Source organism: Trifolium pratense, linkage group LG3 (genome assembly GCF_020283565.1).
Source record: "Trifolium pratense cultivar HEN17-A07 linkage group LG3, ARS_RC_1.1, whole genome shotgun sequence".
In the NCBI taxonomy this organism is placed as follows: Eukaryota; Viridiplantae; Streptophyta; class Magnoliopsida; order Fabales; family Fabaceae; genus Trifolium; species Trifolium pratense.
Genome location: NC_060061.1, coordinates 8572612 through 8593979, shown reverse-complemented (window position 1 = coordinate 8593979; position 21368 = coordinate 8572612). Strand labels below are relative to the sequence as shown.

The following is a 21368-nucleotide window of genomic DNA, read 5'->3' as shown; positions in this document are numbered from 1 at the left end:
GTGCGAGTTATTTTTTATTTCTTAAAATTCTTAAAAATTTTAAATAAAAACTAAAATAGAAATTAAGTGGACCCGGGTCGGTTTGATATATCCGCAGAGAACCATACACAAAAGATAGGTGGAAAAGGAAAATGGCACTCTCGTTCTCACTCTCTTCAAGCGTAACTGTTTCTAACCGTTTTCCTTCTTGTTGCATTTCGAAACTGAATGGTAAGAGTTGTAATGGGTTTAATAAAGTGGTATGTTCGTCACGGAAGGATAAGAATCCGTTAATTGGAATTGGTTTGGGGTTTGTAACGGCTATGGTTACGGGATTAACGGCGTTAAATGCTGATGCAACGAGAATTGAATACTATGCTACTGTAGCAGAGCCAAAGTGTGAGCTTAATTATGCTAAGTCTGGGCTTGGTTATTGTGATGCTGTTGAGGGTTTTGGTGATGAAGCTCCTCTTGGAGAGCTTATTATTGTAAGTTTATCACTCTTACTCGTTTTAATCATTTTCTAGATTGAAATTTGAAACGTTTAATTAGTTAGTCAATGAATGAATGAAGTAATGATATTATTATGCGATGCAGATTCATTATACTGCGAGATTCGACGACGGGATTGTATTTGATAGTAGTTATAAACGTGGAAGACCGCTCACTATGCGTATTGGGGTTGGTAAGGTAGATAAGTTTTTCCTTGCTGTTAATTGTTTTTTGGTTATATGTTTTTGTTGAGTTTGTAATTGTAAGGGTGAATGAGGATTTCAGGTAATTAAGGGATTGGATCAGGGGATTTTGGGGGGTGAAGGAGTACCTCCGATGCGGATAGGTATTAAATTTAATCTATAAGTGCATGTTTGGATTCACGGTTAGTTTGACAAAATTACGGTGAATTTGTGAAACTCACCGTAATACCAAACATCGACTAAGTGTTTAAGTTTCATTGACCATGGTACATTACTACATGACGCTTGCTAAAGTAATCTACTGTTTTTATATATAGGTGGGAAACGTCAGCTATTGATTCCTCCATTGTTAGCATATGGCCCTGAACCTGCAGGATGCTTCTCAGGTTACATTCCATTATTTATTAATTTCTGCATTATGATGTATTTAGTCCTAAACATGGATAATCCCTTTTATAAGACATAAAATAGAAAAAAGTAGTAGACACTTGGGGTGAAGATATGAATCATTACTCATTGGTTAATTACTTGTGTATTTCTGGTCATATATGCTTACACTCTCTAGTATATTTTCTACTTAGACGGTCTGAATTGTTTTTGTGTGTGTTTGTCTTTGTGTTTTGTCGTTGAAAGAAATGTAAGATAAGACCATGTATTTTATTAGGCTCGGCAGATATTGTTAATGTAATATTGTTATTAGAACATGCGATAAGTTATTACATTTGTTAGATTTTGACATTTTTGTTACTGATTCAATAGGTGACTGCAATATACCGGGCAATGCCACTCTTCTGTATGATATTAAATTTGTTGGTCTTTATACGGATGAACAACACATGGATTGAGTGAGTTTCCCGATCTTCTCAAAATATGTTATTCTTAGAGTAGATAGCTGAAAAATACTACCTAGCACTCTGGTTGTTTAATTTAACTTACTTTCTATATGCTCCGCGCCTAAACTTGTTGGTTTTCTTACCACAATATTAGATATGGAATCAGCAGCTTCCAATATTTGCCATGTAAAAAGGAAGCTTTTAAGCATTTGTAGATATATGCAGAACCTTCATGATAAAAATTGATCATGCTGTATTGGTTTTTAACCGGTTAGTTTGTATTAGTAAGCAACATCAAAATTTGCTGGCACGCTGGATCGAAGTTAAAGCATAGGCTGCTTAATATTTTGACACAGGATGCTTTGTGAATATTTTTCTGTGCAAAGCGGAAAATGATGTTTATACTCGGGATCTCATGCAAACTACTTCAACACATCATTATTAACCTTATCCTAGTGGCTTTGACTTATTTGTGAAACTTAAACATCTTACCTTTTAATGAATGAGTGATATTTAAGCCGAATGAGGTTTTGTTTTTATAATCTAATCAATCTTGTATCAAGTTGCGTCAGGCACTCTGATAGAAGTAGACTTTTGCATATTTATAAACTAAATACATATATATTTTTTGGACAAATTATAAACTAATACATCTTTCTTTGGAAAATAAGTAGCCTTAAAACGGTAATCATATACTGGTAATCTGGTATGCATGTATTCTTTGGTCTGGATAGTCTAAAATACGTGTAATAATTCTTTTTAATAGTTTAGAGCAATGAAATGGGCTTTTTTGCTTGGGAATGTGGATCAACTTGTTAGACAAAGTCTCCTTCCTGGTTCCAGCTTTATCAAGTTACTGTTCCTGGTTAGTGCAGTTGGACATGATTGACCTGAGTCCTCCTTTTAAGAGTAACAAGGAACCATTCCTGGTGTGGTGATATAGATTAGACAAGTCTGGTATATCTATGCACATAAGATGATGCAACTTTTGTATATTTAATGTAAATGTAATTTTCAATGATGCTGGGTGCAATGAAATGCCAATGTAATTCTTTATATGATAAATGGCATGATCCCTATTACTTGTATACTTTATTCTTTTGATCTTCTACCTCTATATGCTGGGTGCAATGAAATGCCAAGCGTGAAACATGACTTCATATGATTAACAATATAAGTAGTTAAAATGTACAATTTCTTGGGTACTATGTTAACTTGATCAACCATTCTTTTAGGTTTAATTCATCAAATTAGAAATATGTTCCTAAAGATATCCTAAATTGTATGCAAATTTTGCTTTAGAGTATGGTTAAACATGGTAGGCAAAAGAGGCAAAAGTCTGTTGAATCCTCTAGTCTATACTGCCCGAGTTACAATGACGAGAAACATCGTCTGCATAATTCTGTTGAATCTTCTAGACTATACTGCCCAGAGTTGCATGTGCCTTTACACTTTGTTCTCGGATCTGGCAAGGGATAGGGAAAACAGAAAAAGGGCAAAAGGGATAAAAAACTAATTTCTGCTTCACATTGATTGAGATAAAAGAAAAGGATATGCCCTTCCTTGAGTATTGTTATTCCTGTTAGCTCCTGCTTCTTTTATTTGGAATTTAATTTCAACAATGTATGTTTTTTTCATTACCAGTCCCAATTGAGTTGCTCAAAGTTTCTTCTTAGGTGAAGAGAGGGGCCAAATGTTCCAGAACTAGGGAGCAAGCAATCGTGCAGGTTAGGCAAAATCAAATGCCAAATACTTTTAATGTTTCTATACTATTGGAAAATGAGTGAACCTATAACTTTTGAGCCTTTAACAGTTGTTTGCACCCTCCTTTATGTGCCTGCCCTTCATATTTTTTTGGTGTGACCTGACCTTCCTTTAGAAGTATTGTGGTTGCGTGATTCCCCCTCTTGTAGTGATCCAAATATGCTATTTTTCCTCTTCATTTTCTTATAACTCCAATCACACAAGCAAAAATAAAAACTTTATTCACACATTTAGACATGTTTTATTTACCATTTCAACCCTGCTGACCCTATTTATTTGCAATTCACATGATTGTTTTACTTTTATACCCAATCCAGCTTTCTTTTCTACTGTGAAACTACAAGCAAGCACAGTGTACAGTTCTGAAAAACTAACAAAATCAGGAAATACAAGCAATGATAACAGCAACGTCTCTTCTCATCCTTTTTCATGTAAAGTCAAGTCCATAGTATAGGAAAACAACAGCTTGAAAATTGACCAGAAAAAGGAAACAAGAAAAACTAAAGAACACACTAGATTAAAATTTGAAAATTTACAGTACCAAGCTTAGGAAAAAAATAAAAATAAATCGTTTTTTGTCTACATGATAGAACATGCATTTGGGTTTTCATCACTGAACATGTTGACATAAGGATCTTCATATCTTGTCATGGTTGTTCCAGTGGTTGGAGCATTCTCCACTCTCCTAACATAACCAGGAGGAGCCTTCTTGTCATAAGTAGAAACAGCATAAGGTTGAGCCACCAAGTTGTAAGGCACATAAGGCCAAATTTCAGCCCTCTTCCCAGTTGACTTAGCCTTCTTCAGCACCTTGTTTGGCTCCACAAACCCAGTTACAGTCACTTTTTGCTGTTTACGGTTTATCTCTACTGATTTTACCCCTGCAATCAACATTTCATTTCATCAACTTCATGTTGAAATAATAATAAATTATGAAAACTTAAAAAGAATGTGACTTTACCACTTAGTGAAGAAAGGGCTTTCTTGACCTTAAGTTCACAGCCATCACAGTCCATCCTAACCTTTAGCTCTACAGTTTGGTACTGTTTCTTCTTCTTCTTGAGGTGGTGGTGACCACTGCTCACTAGATCAGACAAGTACTCCAAAGTGCCTCCAACTCCCATTTCTGTATATTCAAAAGTAAAATGGTTTATAAAGGGAAAAAATGAAGATAAAAACTTCTTTAAGTGTCTCAAACAAGATAAAAACTTTAGATTAGAGATAACTTAAGTGCTTAAAAAAGGGTGTGTTTTAAGAGAGTTGTACAGGGGAGCATGTATATATATGGTTTGTAGGTGGATTATTATGTCTTCTGTTGGTTGTACAAACATGGATTTTTATATTGTAAAATAAAAACAAGGGAACCGACTAAGTTATGAAGCAAAAAGAAGCTCCAAGGAACTTTCTTTCTGAAAAAAATGGATTCTTTCCTTACCTTGTTATAATGAATAAAAAATGCTGCTCTGTGAGAAGAACTTCTTACTTTGGTTTGAGCTTGTTCGCTTGCATAGATAGGCCTACTTATAGAGGCAGACTCAAACAGAGGAAAGGTGTGGGCCCTACCTACACCAGTGAAGTGAACAAAAGTGTCTTTTTATTTTATTTTATTTTATGCATTGTGCATGAAATTCAAAAATACTCTACAATAATCTTGATCTCATTTTAATGTTCAACCGTCATATTTCATTCTTAACTAAACTAAAGTCTATAATTTTGTCAAAAAAAAAAAGAAAGAAATGAAGTCTCTAATATGATTTTTTTTGGTAATAGTCTTTAATCATCTTTTTTTAATGCACAGTTTTAGGTTGCCTGAAATTTATTTATGAATTACACAATATATTTATATGGAAATCTATAATTTAAATTTCATCCAATAAAAACGAGTATTTTAACATTTTGACTACAAACAAAAAGAAAAATAAAAATAAAAAAAGAGTACGTTGAAAAATGTAGATAAGTCATGTGTTTGTATGACACATGTTAAAGAACTAAATGTAAAAATATTTGTCAAGTTGTATATTCAATTTATAAAAATCAAAGTATTGTTTTTCATACATTATAGTAAATAAAAGAAAAACAACACTAAAAGAGTAAAATTGTGGATTATCACACTCACACATGGAAAAACATAAGAGATTTCCTCGGGAGGGAATCTATTCCCAATCATGGACATAAACATTTTATCTTTGGTTGATGAAATTTGTAACTTTTGCAACAAAAATAAAATGTTTAAAGAGTAATGGTAAATCAATGAAAATGAAAATGATACCCAAGAAAATAAACTTGATGAGTGCACATTTTAAAATGGAATGCAAACATCAATAAGTTGTTCGGTGAATTGATAATTAAGCAGAGATAGGTGAAAGTGTGATTTTCGTTTTTGGTGGGCACCCACCCTTGCTACTAGCCAGTATTCCTCCCAGCCTAAATATAGCATATGACATATTTACCAAGAAAGTATAAAAGATACAGTCCTTTTCTAGTGTATATGACCATACGAAGTCCAAACTTTCTTCATACAAAGAGTTTATAAATTATAATAGACATACTTGGCTTCACAAATTTGTTTATGTAACTTATATTTTAAAAACTGTTTATGTAATTAACAATTTTTTCATGTACTAAATTACTCAAATGACAGAAGCCACGACGAATGCGTTTGGTTGGGGTTTTTGGGAACATTCACGCAAACAGCTGTAAAAGGAGTTGGTGCAAAATGATTAACTCCAAAATACTTTTACCTGTACATTTATTTTGTTTTAATAGAACGAATATAGGACTGGGTAGTCCTCTCCTCTGCTCAAAGGACTTGAGGTTTGTTAATTGTTTGCTCATTGATTATCTGAAATTATTCAAAAAGGAATTATTGAGAGCGGTCAAATTCTTTTTTGGATTTTATAGTAGTCCAGTTGTCATTTCACTACTTAATGTGAATAAGTGGAGAATCTCATATTCGAATCTCCAATCTCTACATATTTTCAGGGCCGGACCTAACACTAAAGGGACCTAAAACGAACTTCAAAGAAGACTTTTTTACTTATTCAGAGAAAGAGTGAAAGTGTCAAACAAAAACAAAGAATACAATTTCTTTTCGGATTACCATGATATTGGTACAAAGTTTTCATCGTCATTAGCGATGACTAATCTCCATCAACCACTGACCACATGCTTAAGAAGATCAATACCTTTACCACTTAGACAATTCATTGTTGGTACAATTTTATTTTTTTAAAAAAATCTCACATATACTTTTCCGTTACTCATAAAATACAAAGTCTCACATTATTTTATACCGTGAAAACACTATTTTTTCTTTTTCGGAGGCTTTTTCTTTATTTTGAGGCCCTTTTCTTGATGTGAAATCCAACTATTCTCTTGATTACATTAGGAAAATAAAATTGTTAAAAGAAATCTCACATTAGCAAGATGACGTGAATAAGTCTTTATAAAGTAGAGGCAATCATCGCCTTACAAGTCGGTTTTGTAGGGTTGAGTTAGACTCAACCCAATTCTAATATGGTATCAGAGCCTCTCTACGATCCGCTCTGCCTGCTATCAAGTTTCTGATCGGATCATCCACCATTTGTATCCACACCCCAAGGCCAATAGGGTTGAGTTAGGCCCAATAGGAAAATAAATTTAACTATACTACATGGTACATTTTGTTGGTTTATATTAGAAATTGGAGGGAGTATAGATGTTGCCCTTTTATTCATTCATTAATATAAGCTGTAGTTTGTTGGACACAGCAAATTCCTAATTGTCTCTTAAAACATTGGAATTGATTTCAAATGGATAACAAATGGATTTAAAGGAGATATATAACAAATATATATGGCACGTCGTTTTCTTTGTTTGGTTTTGTCTTTGTACATCAATTATGGCCTAACTCAATAGATTTATTTGAATACATGTGATAACAAAGCCCCACAATATTCTTTTCACCAACCCCATAGTATGTCTTTCTTTCCACTCAAATTTCAATTAATCATGCACGTCCATGCAGATATTAATTACTATAGTATTATACTCTTGTATATATATATATATATATGGTGGCCACTAATGTATTATTTGATCGATCAAACTACCTAAAATAACAAAATTTTCGAGTTAAAGTGTAGATATATATGCCCAATTGAAATATTGTTGCTCCTCACACCTAAAAGATGTGTACCAATATCGATAGTGGATATGCATATGGACAAAACTATCAATTTCACCTCCTTTGGGGCTTATAGTTAAATACTAATGCAAAATGCAACCAGTCTAATTAACTGTGATTGTTAATTCTGGTTTTGTTTTTAAGCTTATGATATATGTTAGGTAAGTATATAGATGGTTATTATTTGAGATAGTGGTTAACATGAGAATTGGAAATATTAGAAGGGGAAAGAAAGAGGGAAGAAATATCTTAAGCTTGAACCAATTTTTAATAAAATAGAGAGATTTGGAGGAGAGGAAATATATCCAAAATAATATCATATCTTAATGTAGATGATTATTTTATCGTATAACTTGAGAGAGAAGAAATACAACTCTAAGGTTAGGATGATTGACGGTAAAACGATAGGTTTTGGATCCAAAAAATTTGAGCCGAGCTCCAGTTTTATTGGTCTCGTTCCCTCCTCCTCTAACCAAACATAATATACATTTAAAATTTTCTCCCCTCCCTCGTCTCCTCCTTCTACTCCATTAAAATCTCACATCTCATCTATTTTCTTCAATCATTTGAATCAAACAGACTCTTAAAATAACGAGCGAGTGGATGGAATCGTGGTTTCATCCACCATGACATTGAAGCTGCTAGATATTTTTTACAAAAATATAATAGTGGTATTTTTTGTATGCATGGATTAGCTTTTTAGAACTGATAATCAATTATTATTTTTCAACGAAAGCTAGCATTTAAATAATTTAACCAAACTGCATGATCCTTTTCAATTAACAGCAACGCTGTCGCTAGCTACATAGAAAGTTAACACTTTTGGAAAGAAAAGTAGGGTGCAAAATGAGAAAGGTTAGAAAGAACCTAAAATAGTGCATCAATAATATGCTTTTGATGCACGAATTGTATAAAGCAATAATAACTAATAGGCACATCTTTATAAATGCAATTTTAAATTTGTAAATTAGTTTTCATTTGATGTGATCAAAAGATGTGGTCGTATGAGGAGTTACACACCCGTGGGTCGGAAGGTGGCGGGGGAAGGAGGAGGACACAGGATGGGATATATCAGCAGCAAATTCACCATACAGATAGAGGTTGACGCACTCTGACGCTCAAGTAAGTAAAACAGCGTGAAATGAGAGAATTGAGAGAGTTTTAGGATTAGAGGAGAATATACATTTTAAAGAGGCAACGATAAAGTCATTGGAACATTGAACGTAGACCTTTTTTTTTAATGGCAAATGGCATTGAACTTAGACCGTTATGGGACACCACCCAATAATGTTGGGCTCTGGCACCATTGAAGTGATATTGCATTTTATATGTATGAGTTGGAGTTCGAACCCCGAACACCCCCACTTATTTTAAGAGTAAAATTTCTAGTCACATACTATTTGACAACAAAAAAACAACGAGGGAAAGTTGTATCATCATCATTAATATCTTTATGTGTTTTCTTTTTATCTTATTGAAAGAAGAAAAAGGTATGCCTTTAGGTAATGAGGAGGGAACGTCCCCTCGTACATGTCTCTGCTTCCCAATCTCATTTCAATTATTGTTCTCTTGTTTCATTTTTAAGGAAAATTACTATTTACTTTATCAAAATATATTCTATTTTTATTTATATGTTGACTTTAATTTTGCTAATAGAAAAATGTGAAACTTTTGAAATGAATGGCTGTGATGAGAAGAAAATGAAATGCTAGTTGGAGATAAATTCATTTTTAGAAAGAAAAATAAAATAGTTGGTAGGGATATATATGTAGGAGCAGAAGTTCGAATTTTGAACATTCATTTATTCACTTTAAAAATGAAATTCTAGCCACTAGACTATTTGACCCAAAAATACATGTTTTTGGCATTTTCATTTTCAAGAGAAAATTACCATAAATTTTAGGGGGAAAAAAATAGAAAATATGTTTACAAAGTAAATGTAGTTTTATGTTCATGTGTCATTTTTTCACATTTTTTCTTTACATTTGTTTAGGAAAAATGTTTTTTTGAACTTCATGTTAACTTCAGCAAGTAAACATTTTTCTATTTCTATATACTACCCTTAAATTAACTTTTTTATTATTCTTTTACACTATGTAAGAAAGAGAAAAATCTTAGCACACCATCATCTTTGGGGAAGTAGGAATGAATTATACAAGTGGACATAACCTTTGTGACGTGCATGAGGAGCAAATGGAGTCCTAAATCTTAAGTCATCTCATGCGCAAGGCAATCAAAGTTGGTTCAGTGGCTAATTTTCTAAAGAGAAAACAAGAGGATATGATGTAGTATTTTAGAAACATTTATCCACAAAATAAAAACATTAGTGTTTGTAAATATATTATCTACTCTTTCTTAATGTAGGTGCAAGCAAATTTCAAAACAAAAGCTTAATAAGGAAAACAGTATAATAAACTCTAGCTGACATGCAATGTTGAACAGAATTAGGTGAGATATTATGTAATGCAATATTCATAAATTCCCTATAGGACAATCTCTTGTAGTTGTTAGAACTTAAAAACTTTGGGACCATTTTCCCTTTACTTTTGATGCATTATATATAGCACTTTGTTAATTTGTCATTTCATGCTAATATTATTATTTTTTGGGTACATTTATCATGCTAATATTTTAATATTGTAAAGATATAGTATTTTTTTTGTTTTAGTCCCTGTAACTTTTTTTGTTTGAACGCAGTCCCTCATTACTTTTAGTCTCTAACATCATACCATACGTGACCCAATATAATCACGCTAACTAGTGCCACGGCCCCCAATAAGATGATGCTAGAGACTAAAAACAATCATTTTTGAATTTGCGGATACTGAACTAAAAAAAACTGCGTTTAAAATATGAATTGTCCGATCATAAATTAAGGGTTGAGATTGATTAATGTGTGATTTATCTACTGTAGTGAATCCAGATCCAAACAAAAATATAGAATAGATTTGTACAGTCCCTGACAATCTTTATGATAACACACAACAATCTTTATATCTATGTTATTATACATCAAAGTTGTACTTGTACAGTCCCAAACAAAAAAACATAGAACAGACTCACTAGTACTCTACTTTGATTTGAGAACACATAAAGAATCATACAAGAAACACAACAAAGCAAGCATGATCTTCGTACCCCTAGTGTTTATCCTAGGAAATGAGGGATCAAGTTACAAAAGAATATTATGACAAAAGTAATATATTCTGTTTTTAACTATAGACCAAAAATACAATAAACAACAGCTATATACACGTGATTTCTTTGAAAAAAAAACAAAATCCAAAAATTGCTTTCACAGCTTGTCCTCTACTGCTGAACTGTATCAGTTGTTGTATCACTTGCTTTGTTAGACCACTGAAATTCAATTTCTAGATTCCTTGGTGGTCCACTTTTACTTGCAGGCAATAGAGTGTACTCACCAGCTACGGCTCCGAGCATTACCACTCGATCAATTTGGATTGTTACTTTCCCAAATTTACTCTGTCGACAAATCACAACATACGGGTTAAGTGCAAGTTTTTTATTGGGAAGTGGGAATATTATTTATTAAGTGGCACTAATGATCATTTTACAACTGTCTCAGAGAGAATTTGAACTCTAACTCTATCCGTTGTGAAATTATAAAGTTAAATTTTTACCACTGAACTGACACATCTTGGACGGTTAATTGCAAGTGTAAAACAAGATAGTTGAAGTTAAATATACAGTTAACTGCAATAATTCGTTTTTAACTGTACTTACCTTTCCCACTTTGCTTTTGTTTTTGCAAGAAATATGTAGTTTCTGGCCTTTTGGTGGACTCTCAAAGGACCATGTAAAGCTCTCTTCCCACTCCGGATTAGGACCAGTGGAGACCACCTGATCAGCACATCATCATCAATATCAGCAATTTGGTTTAAGTCAAATTTCCGCAAAGATTGTGCATTAATAAAAGGATAAAAAGTTTCACCACAAAAAAAAAAAGTACAACAAAGTTCTATAATCTATATACTTTTAGAACATTGAAGTTGTAAATCAACAATTAAGTCAAAACTATTTTGAGGGGGTTGGATAGCTCAAATGGTTTGAGCTAAGAGTAACAGAAGTTGAAGGAATTAAACGATCGGAGTTCAAACCCCTTGGTGAAGGAGAAAATACTGACATAACAACTAATATATATATATATATACTAACATTTGTCTATATATAAAAAAAAAAAAAAGAAAAAAAAAAAGTCAAAGCTATTCTAAAGCTAATGTTAAATATTGAAAGAAAATAGATAAATCTGAAAACATAAATAAACAAAAAATGACCTTGGTTAGCCTTGGCGGATTATGGCCAAGAGTAATCTTGCAGTACACACTAGGGTTTCCAACAGACTGTCTCATATTGTTACCACGCTTGACGATCACCACCAATGTCCCTGGCAAACACTGCAATAAAAATTCCGCCTTCTCCTGAAACCGAGGCGGACCAGACTGGATTAAGTACTGCAGGAAAGGAATAGCATCTGCAGCTGCAATTGACTGAGCTCTTGAAACTTCAGCAGGACATGCTGACCAAGCTTGTCTGAGCAGAAAAAGTGCATCCAAGGCAGCTTCCTGACAAGCCTCTGAACCTGTCTTTAAGGATGTTACCAGATGGGGAATACTAAGTGTCGCAGGTTCGGTTGCTCTCAGTCGTGGGAAGTTGCTTAATAGAGAATTTAATGCTTTCAGATATTCCTCGTTCACAGTTCCACTCGCCCATAAATCTTTTTCAATAGTGGCTACATGAACGAAATACTTTGTTAGACCATGCTTAGACACATCAAAATCTGAAGAGACGGTATTAATTTATCGTGGAATATTTTGATATTGTATTAGTGTCGTATATATGACATGAATAACTTTAGTATATTCTAACAATAAGCAAGATAAAACTCACCAGTAATTGCTCTGACTGTTTCGCTAGAAGCATACTCTTGAATTGTATTATTTGAGAACAGAAGTTTAATAAACATCGCAGCCTGTACAGAAGTTTCAGGATTACTTGAACCTATCAGATCCAGTACAACCTGAACACCACCAGCCTCTGCAACTGCTCTTCTATTTGGTCGACTGTACATCACAAGATTTTGCAAAGCACATATGGCTACAACTTTCATTTCTTCTGTTGGTTGGTCTTCAAGCACATTCACTAAAGCACGACTCGCAGAAACTGCATCAGCTGTTCGAGTAAGAGCCTCATTCTGGAAAAGATCCCCAAGAGCCAAAGTTGCCAATAACCTTGCGTGTTGTGCTTGGGTTTGTGGGTCCAATAGATATTGTGATAACGGTAAGATGGCTGATTTAGTAACTTTTGTTTCTCTGATCTTTACATTGTTCAGCAATACTTCCAAGAGTCGTGCAGCGACTTCCTCACACTGATGAGATCTTAGGAGTTCCAAGAGAGCCTCTATTGCACCACTTTCAGCCATAGATTCTGCACTAGTTCCATCATCACTTTCCAAAACTAGAAGAGCGTTTAATGCACCGATAACTGTGCTCTCTGAACCTGATCGAAGCAACCTTACCAACACAGCAACAGGCACTTCCAAGTAGAATTCTGAGCTAAATTGCAGAATACTTGACAGGACAGATGCAGCAGATTCCCATAAAGCATGAGGAAGGGATGGATCAGCTTGCAATATCACTTTGGAAATCTCAACAACACCACCCTCTTTGGCAATTTCGTTCGGCCATGTTAGTGCAATACTAACTAGGGCCTTTAGAGCTCGCTGCTGCAATAAAGGTATTCCAGAACCGAGAATTCTTATAAGAGGGGCAATTACTTTCGGTGTCACTGGATCCTTCTGAAGATGTTCTTCTAGGAGCAGATGTGAAAGAAGCTCAGCAGCCAACTGTTGCACTACTGATATCGGTGAATCAAGCAAAGGGATAAGTGGTTCAATAACTTTGTGAGAAGTCAATGAATAGTCAGCACGACACTTTGGATGTTCTAAGATATTAACCAAAACCTGCATTGCACTGTGCTGTCCGTCGGGCCCAAAATCATATCTTGTCAACAACGAAAACAAGGGTTCAACAACTTTAGCGGCCAATGGTCCTTTAGCTATGGTAGCATTATTGGTTAATATACGCAACAGTTCTGCAAAAGCTGCGCTCAAAAAATCAGGTGCTTCATGTAAGATGTCCAGTATTCTTTCAATGACTCCAGCTTTTACCATTTCCATTTTACAAGCAGGTCTGTCTTTTCCTAACTTGACCAGAGCTCCGGAGATGGCCTCGTGAAGTACATAGTTTCTACTAGACAGTAGACTAACAAGAGGAACAACTGCACCATTTGCAGCAACTAATTCAGCCAGTTGCTCATCGTCAACAAGTCTATCCAATGCCCGAACAACTGAATGATGAGCAGAACTAAACTCGGTTGCAAGGAGAGAGACTAGTGGCTCAATGCATCGTGCAGCAGCCACCGTGGACCGAATCCTTGTATTACCAAAAAGAGCACAACATAATTCAGCAGCATCCCCTTTGAGGTCCGTTGAACAATTTGACGAAAGGATCTTATAAAGAACATCCACTGCATTCATCTCAACATCTGCAACAGCAAGTGCTCTTGATGGATTTTCGCTCAGTAACCCAACTAATGCAGCAATTGCAGCATGCTGTTCCCTTTCTGAACCGGAATTAAGAATTTCTACCAAGGGTTGAACAGCTTGTCGAGCAATCTCAGCGTTTCTAATATGGTCTGCAGAGAATAAACTTTCCAAAGCTTTTGAAGCACTATACCTTGCACCTCTTCCTCCTAAACGTAGGACAGCTACAAGTTGATTAACAGCGCCAAATGCAGAGTCGTGTTTTCGTATATCAGCACTACTAAACAGAATTCCTAACAGATCTGTAGCAGCTTCTTCAGTTGCATCTCGTGGACCAAGGGAAAGATACTTCGTAAGAGCCTCTAAAGCCCCGGATTCTACCATTATAGTCTTATTTGACGGACAATCTATACCAAGCTGAGTCAAAAACCCGAGAGCTAAAAATGGTGCACCTGGGCGATCCGGAATTGGTTTGAGAAGATCAACTAGGGCAGGTATTGCCTTCCGAGAAGTGGCACCAACTCTTATATCATCAACTCTAAACAACCTCTCTAAAGCCACTTGATCAGGATAAGGCACTAAAGAAAATTCCTCGGACATCTCGAGAAGATCTTGTATATCGGTATCAGCACAGCCAAGCAAAGAGATAAGTCCACCTGCTGCCCCAGAATTTGCCACAGACAGAAGTGTTCCCCTGCTACCATTACAAACAAGGCTGGCTATTGATTGTGCAGCAAAATATTTGTTCTCGGTTTCGTCTGACTTCAATAAATTGGCAAGTGCTGGTACAGACTTTGTGGTTGCATGTGCACGTATTATATCTCTATCTTGAAATAATATTGCCAACAACAAGGCACAAATCCACATGCTGTTATCTTCTTTGTCGTCAATCTGCAGGTTCACCAGAAAGTTGCAAACACACTTTATATACACAAATAACATAAATATAGTTATCTGTTATCTTACTATTTCATGCATAAAGAAGGTTCATGCATGTTTCACTTTTAAAATTAAGGACGCATTTATGTGCAAATGAGTAAGTATTTACTAGAAAAAGTCACAGTTCACCTCCCTGAAATTAAAAAAAATAATATTAAAAAGAATGTGAAAACATATTTGTACAAGAAACTTAGATTCAGGAATTGATCACAATACAAGTAAAGAAAGTTTTAGCATCGTGTGTTATAAATAACCATTTTTGCAATAGTATAACTTAAATTTATTTGTTTGCTTAAACTTAAATTTATTTGTTTGCTTAAAAAAAACTTTCGGAAAAAGAATAGGGATATTAAAAAAATATTTGTTTATTTGTTCATCCTCTTAACTCATTTGAATCTTTAGGTTTTCTACTGTTCACAACAAAAATCATATTGTCTTTTACTCTATATCTCCCCAAGTCCCAACATATATTTTTCAGAAGATAAATAACAAACTAACCTTTGTAAATTCTATGCAATTTAAGTGAGAAAAATGATTGAATGCAATGTTTTATTATCATGGGGGTTCAGTTTAATTGCAGAGATATTGAAACTTGGTAGGTGTAAGTCGTAATTAAGAACTCGGTGTACTAAATCTTGTTTTAAACAAAAATTTGAGTGGAGGTGAGTTGGAAGGGTTAAAGCATAATTTTCCCTATTAAGTATTAAGTAATAACTATGATCAGAATCAGATTGAATGTCAATTTACTTCTTATTGATAGATTGGTAAAAGAAACTTGAATACCTGAGAATATTGTGAGTAACAATTTGAGATCCTGTCGGTGACAGCATCAATTGCTCCAGCCTTCATTATTGCAGTTTTATTTTTTTGGTCATGACAAGCAAGAATAGACAGTAACCATATAGCTAAGTCGACACCGCATATAATGGAAGTTCCAGTTTTGGATTCACGGCCGTTGACCTCTTCTTTTGCATGCCTGCATATGCTGATGGATTCCTTGTCATCATCATCCCCAGGATTACCCAAAGAAGACTGTGCAGAAATAAGAATATCAACTAGAGACTGAATAAGGTTAACAGACAAGTTTGATATATTGAGATCCTCCACCAGTCTCTGATGATTTGCTTTTGCAGCACAAATAAGGAGGGCAACACCACCAATTTTCACCTTCACATTAGTGGAACTAATTATCCTTTTAGCTATTGAAGATATACATCCAGAGGCAGAAACTACACTGTCTCCTAAAACAACAGGCTGATCTGTACATAATCGAGATAAAATCTCGATTGTTTTATCTTGCAATGTCGGTGTCGAATTAGCAATACACAGGACTATTGGGATTAAGCTGTTAGGGAATTCAGCCAAAACTGCACATGCTGGTTTAATATTTGCGCTGGTCTCTTCTGACCTGGACAAAATGACAAGTGCTTCTAAAGCCTCTGATGTGTCAATAGATCCATTGACAGAAGAATCCAAAAAAGAAACTAATGCAAGAACAGTTCCAGCACGATCCACACAATCAGTAACAGCATTATCAACTTTATGAGAATGTAAAAGGCGAGCAATTGCTGCTGCAGCATGAGTTTTTCCAGAAATTGTGCCTTCGTTCAATACTCTAGTAGCCGGCAAGATAACTTCTTCTGCAGCAACTTTCTTTGCTATGTCAATGTCCAAAATGAGATTTGCAACAGCACCTATAGCCATTTCTGCCACTTCCAAAATCGAAGAGTTAGCTAGTGCAACTAACGGCGATAATGTATCTCTAGCAACAGCTGCTACATCCTTGTTCGCTTTGATGGAAAGAAATATTGAAGCCAGGCAGTTTGAGGACTCCATTAGGATACTTTCGGATTCAACATTAAGCAATTTCATGGCTGAACAAAGAGCTTTGATAGCAATGCTACTTTCACGCAAATCTTTCCTTGCTTCAAAAATTTCGGCCAGAGCTGACGCAGCTTTTGCCTGAGTTTCTTCCTTAGTAGAGCTCAATAACATTATCACAGTATCAAATGCATCACCAGCAGCACTGCCTTCACGTAAAATGTCGCTAAGCGGAGCAACACAAAGCATACTTCTCAAAGCATCCAAAACATATACCTTAGAATCAGGAAGGTCACTTGTCAATAACGCTGTAAGCTGACTGATAGTCGTAGTATCAGATTTATGAATTAAATGATTTATGGTCTTTGCTGCAATATCCTTCCCATTAGGACTTCCATTCTTCAATAGCCACAACAACGCAGGAACAGCATCTGCACTTTCAACGCAAGCACGTATATCTTCACTATGATTGCACAAGTTCTTAAGGATTCTTGCCGAATCTTCCTTTGCTTTTGCAGATCCTGTTTCTAAAATTTGAACAAGTGGAGGTATACCACCAGCAGCGGTAATTGCCCATTTACTTTCATCATTTTCATTTGATAAAAGGCAAAGCAAGGCAACTGCACATTCTTGCTGCTGTTCTGATGAAAGACCAAGAAGAGATATCAATAGCTGAACTCCATCACGGCCCTGAAGTGCGCGCCATAGGCTGCCTTCACTTTTGCATAGTGTCAACAGAGCTTTTATAAGCTCATCTTGCACTTCATTGGCTGCCATTGTTATCAAACCAACAAGCAAATGTTTTGCATCAGAATTTGCTAGTTTAGCAGAGAGTATGGGATTGCCGTACAAACTAGCTAGAGCTTCAATGGTCCGTTCTTGCACAAGGAAGGGCAAGCGAGGTTTGAATTGCTTCATTAATGTCTGTTCAACCACCAAAGGATCTGATGGTTTGGTAGTTTCTGCCTTGTTATCATATATCATAAGAGCTGATGCTATAGCTCCTAAAGTGTCGGCAATTTGGGTAGAGGAAGAGCATGATTCAAGGCTTTGACCGAGGCTAGATATGACATAAGACAAACCACCAGAGATGTTTGCCAAAGCACACATAGCATTCTCTTGTAATGCTTGAGCACACTCACCTTGCATGTACTCTTTAGAAGGAGCTATAGTAGCATTGATCAAAGCAGGAATGCCATTAGAACTGGCTATTTCCCGCCTCGCCTCTTTGCATTGAGCAGATAGAGATTTAAGAGCACCAGCTGCTTCAGCTCTAACGAGGTCATCATTACCAGGGCCTAATAGTTTCAAGAGTTGTTTAGTCACCTCTGCATTCAACACCTTTGAACAAACAGATGCATCCTCCATCATTACAGCAGCAAGCAAAAAGCAAACATTGGCTAAAGTGCTAGGCTGTCCTGTTGCCAATAACTTCACTAATATGTCCACTCCTCCAGCTTGAATTGTTGCATTCCAGAATCCCTCAGCATTGCTGGAGAGATTTTTCAATGTTCCCGTCAGTAAACTTTCAACTACGTTTCCGGCTTTCAGACCAGTTCGCAACTGCTCCCAAAGCACAGGTACTACTCCTTCGGTTGAAAATATTTTGGAACCAACATGATCTTTCACCCCACCTTGAGAGACAGCATATATAGTTTTTGCAGCAGCAATTTGACCTTCAGTAGAACTTGACTTAAGCAGACCAAGCAATGGAGGAATACATCCACCAAGTAAAACTTTTACTCTCAGTTCATTTTCTTTGCAAAGTGAGCCCAAAACAGTTGCTGCCTGGATCTTCACATTCAACGAACCTGACCGGAGAAGGGAAACAAGTACTGGAACTGCCTGAGAGTGAGATCCAACAGCACTAAATGCATTTTCACGCATATCTATAAGATCCATTAACTGCCTTAAGGAATACTCTTTCTCGTGCACAGAAGACGAGCTCTGGCGCAGCTGCTCAATGCATTGGGCAACACTAGCTAATGTCCCATCTGGATCCTCCATGCTGCTACTACGATCTCTGCAAGTGCAAACCAGTTGAGAACGTAAGATGCCGAAATTTCGTGCACACAAAGTTGACTATGGATAATTCATAAATTGAAGCATTAAATTTGAAGTTGTAACTTGTAACCAACCTCAATCCCATCTTCATAACAGAATGTGGAGTCGGGGGCTCTGAATCGTGAGCCTTCCCATCACCATTCCTTTCCTGCAAACAAAAGAAAGAAGGTGGAGAATGTTAAAACAATGTGTCTTCGATTCATATTTCTGAATACTTCAACTAAAATCCTAATAGCATTTGTTGCTTTTTCTTTGGTCCTACTCATAAAGCCAGTGAGGGGTGGAAAATTAAGTAATGTGTTCTATAAGAAAAGGGAGATAAAACAGGAGATCAGGTTTTAAACCAACAATACGTAAACCAACGTATATCACAACTTGATTATTACTATATTCCTCCTAATCAAGAAAATTAAACATTTTCTAGTTTTGCCCTGCACCCCGCGAATTACATTGCTCGGTTAATAACGCATACTATTCTATAACAAATGTTTTCCCCCTGCATGAGTTGCTCAAGTCAACAGATAACGTCAGCTACCGTACAACAAATATTTCTTGTCATTTTCATAACTATACTTCTCTAAATCTACAAAACTGTCATAGATATGTTTCTAAGGAACAATTTAAAATAAGTAGCAGGAAAGTGGGGACTATATTACTAAATTAAATCTAAGATTCTCTTTAAACTTTCTAACATTGTCTAAAATCTAGTACAAATAAATCTAAATTAAACAGAAAATATCCAGATGTAATCAGCTGATAATAAGATCCATAAATTTCATACTAAATGCTTACACTAACCATAACCCCTTTAAAGTTTCAAACTTTACAAACCCCACATCATGTAGGAGTAGATTGAATTGATGGGCCATAGCAGAAACATGGAGAAAGAAAAAAAGTAAAAAAAAAAAGAAGATTTTTTTGATGTATGAAGGTAAGGTACCAACCAGATCAGTGGAAGCATGGCTGCTGCCATTGTTGGCAGAATGCCTCCAAGATAGTGTGGTAGCCAGCTTTAGCTTCTTCTAATCACTTCAGTTCAAAATTGATGAGACCCTTTTTCAGATCTACACTAAAGATACACTCTTTAAAGCTTCTTCCTAAGTAAGAAACATGAGAAAATGTAAATCAGAAATCTTAAACAGCAAATTAAACTGAAAAAGTGAAAATGAAATCATCAATGTAAAAACAATAATCTAATCCAAAGTATCTCAAATCAACACTGAAAATGTAACATTAACATGCTGATGTAAGTTGAATGCATGATTAAAGTACTAAGTAGTAGTTGAAACTTTGAAAGAGAATGAAACCTTGAATGAATGGAAATGCATGAATCTGTGTGAATTGAATTGGATTTTGGAGAAGATAAGAAGAGAGAGAGAGAGAGACCAAAACAATGAGTCTTTGGTTTTGGTTGGAAAAAGAGAGGAAGAAAGAAATATAGTTGTACCTTTTTTTGATATTTTAATAAATTAGTTATTGCTTTATTTTTAACTTTTGTTGTTAATTTGATTGTGTCTTACGTTTCCATGTTCATGTAACATGTTGGTGGAAGTATGTATGAAAAAATTGACTGTGTGGAGTGAGCGAGTGAGTGAGTGGATCGGTCCACCGACAAGTGCCAAGTCGAAGCTTGGATGGAGTTTATGAGCTCATAGTTGGTGTCGGCTTCACATTCACTCTACAGCTACTCAACACAACTGTAAATTAACTATACTACTACCTTTTTTTTTTCTTTCTGAAATTTCACTTTAAAACTAACGATGAATTCGTTCAAGTGAGAAAGATTTCGATTTTCTTAATCATATAGTTAAAAATTTGATTCATGATTCATGCGTACAGATAAAATTTCAATTGGGAGGGAGAGAACCTCTTTGTATACCCTGTAAATTCTCTGACAAAAGAACTTTGTACCAACATCATGATGACAAAAAAAAATTATCTTGACATCCTTACCAAATAAGTTCATAGGAAACGTACTAATAAACATTATACTCCCTACGTCTCAAATTTGTTTAAAGAAAAATGTTACTTACGAAAGAAAAAAAAAATGTAATCGAATTTTGAAAATAGTGAATTTAATGTCTTGAATTTTTTAAAAATGAACTTTTCTATATAAAATTTTATTTTTCTTTTCATTTTTATTTTCTTAACCAATACGAGTACTTCATTCAGAGACACGAGTTAGCATGACCATTTGTATAATATTATATTAAAAAGGAGCCGAGGGAATGCTCATCAATGATGTTGCTATATTGGTTAACAAGTAAATTGTTTCTTATAAAAGAACTAGAGGAAATAGTTATTCTGAAATTTAAATACGTCCTTTAAAATATTAAAATATGAGTTGAACTTTTATCAACTTTATGTTAATTGGAAGGGAGATTGTCACATGCATAAGGAAACAAATGTGTATTTTAAAGTTGTTAAATATGTATATTTAAAAAAGAGATCTCATTTTGCCACCTTACTCATTCTGGCACGCGTCCTACGAATTTACCAAAATATATTTGTCCACTACTTAAGTAGCAGACAACCCCCTCAAAACA

General features: G+C 35.2%; 3 protein-coding genes across 4 annotated transcripts; 1 reads left to right on the top strand and 2 right to left on the bottom strand.

Moving 5' to 3' along the window:
• Positions 1–125: 125 nt before the first annotated feature.
• Positions 126–2597, top strand: LOC123913795 (photosynthetic NDH subunit of lumenal location 4, chloroplastic). Of its 2 annotated transcripts, none has more exons than XM_045964650.1 (6): positions 126–467; positions 577–669; positions 757–817; positions 992–1060; positions 1434–1519; positions 2279–2597. In XM_045964650.1, the coding sequence occupies exons 1-5, from the start codon at positions 132–134 to the stop codon at positions 1517–1519; spliced, it is 645 nt and encodes a 214-aa protein (XP_045820606.1). In that variant the 5' UTR covers positions 126–131; the 3' UTR covers positions 2279–2597. The 2 variants fall into 2 exon arrangements, with proteins under 2 accessions (XP_045820606.1, XP_045820605.1); XM_045964649.1 differs by having other exon boundaries at positions 2274–2597.
• Positions 2598–3669: 1072 nt separating this feature from the next.
• Positions 3670–4849, bottom strand: LOC123913796 (heavy metal-associated isoprenylated plant protein 23). Its single transcript, XM_045964651.1, has 3 exons — positions 4707–4849; positions 4233–4397; positions 3670–4152 (listed from the first exon to the last, which is right to left on the bottom strand). The coding sequence occupies exons 2-3, from the start codon at positions 4393–4395 to the stop codon at positions 3851–3853; spliced, it is 465 nt and encodes a 154-aa protein (XP_045820607.1). The 5' UTR covers positions 4396–4397; positions 4707–4849; the 3' UTR covers positions 3670–3850.
• Positions 4850–10404: 5555 nt separating this feature from the next.
• LOC123917096 (protein CELLULOSE SYNTHASE INTERACTIVE 1-like) lies at positions 10405–20497 on the bottom strand. Its single transcript, XM_045968721.1, has 8 exons — positions 20130–20497; positions 19767–19919; positions 18897–18970; positions 15721–18781; positions 12345–14889; positions 11732–12186; positions 11181–11297; positions 10405–10919 (listed from the first exon to the last, which is right to left on the bottom strand). Exons 3-8 carry the CDS (start codon positions 18911–18913, stop codon positions 10746–10748), a joined length of 6369 nt encoding a protein of 2122 aa, XP_045824677.1. The 5' UTR covers positions 18914–18970; positions 19767–19919; positions 20130–20497; the 3' UTR covers positions 10405–10745.
• Positions 20498–21368: the final 871 nt, after the last annotated feature.

What these genes read in the sequence shown, in the direction of transcription:
- LOC123913795 (XM_045964650.1), top strand. Translation starts at nt 132, where the DNA reads ATGGCACTCTCGTTCTCACTCTCTTCAAGCGTAACTGTTTCTAACCGT. An exon ending in TGCGTATTGGGGTTGGTAAG is followed by an intron (nt 670 to 756) that starts GTAGATAAGTTT and finishes TGAGGATTTCAG; the next exon opens with GTAATTAAGGGATTGGATCA. An exon ending in AGTACCTCCGATGCGGATAG is followed by an intron (nt 818 to 991) that starts GTATTAAATTTA and finishes TTTTATATATAG; the next exon opens with GTGGGAAACGTCAGCTATTG.
- LOC123913796 (XM_045964651.1), bottom strand. Translation starts at nt 4,395, where the DNA reads ATGGGAGTTGGAGGCACTTTGGAGTACTTGTCTGATCTAGTGAGCAGT. An exon ending in AGCCCTTTCTTCACTAAGTG is followed by an intron (nt 4,153 to 4,232) that starts GTAAAGTCACAT and finishes TGTTGATTGCAG; the next exon opens with GGGTAAAATCAGTAGAGATA.
- LOC123917096 (XM_045968721.1), bottom strand. An exon ending in GTTACTCACAATATTCTCAG is followed by an intron (nt 14,890 to 15,720) that starts GTATTCAAGTTT and finishes GTGAACCTGCAG; the next exon opens with ATTGACGACAAAGAAGATAA. An exon ending in ATCCGCCAAGGCTAACCAAG is followed by an intron (nt 11,298 to 11,731) that starts GTCATTTTTTGT and finishes TGTGCTGATCAG; the next exon opens with GTGGTCTCCACTGGTCCTAA.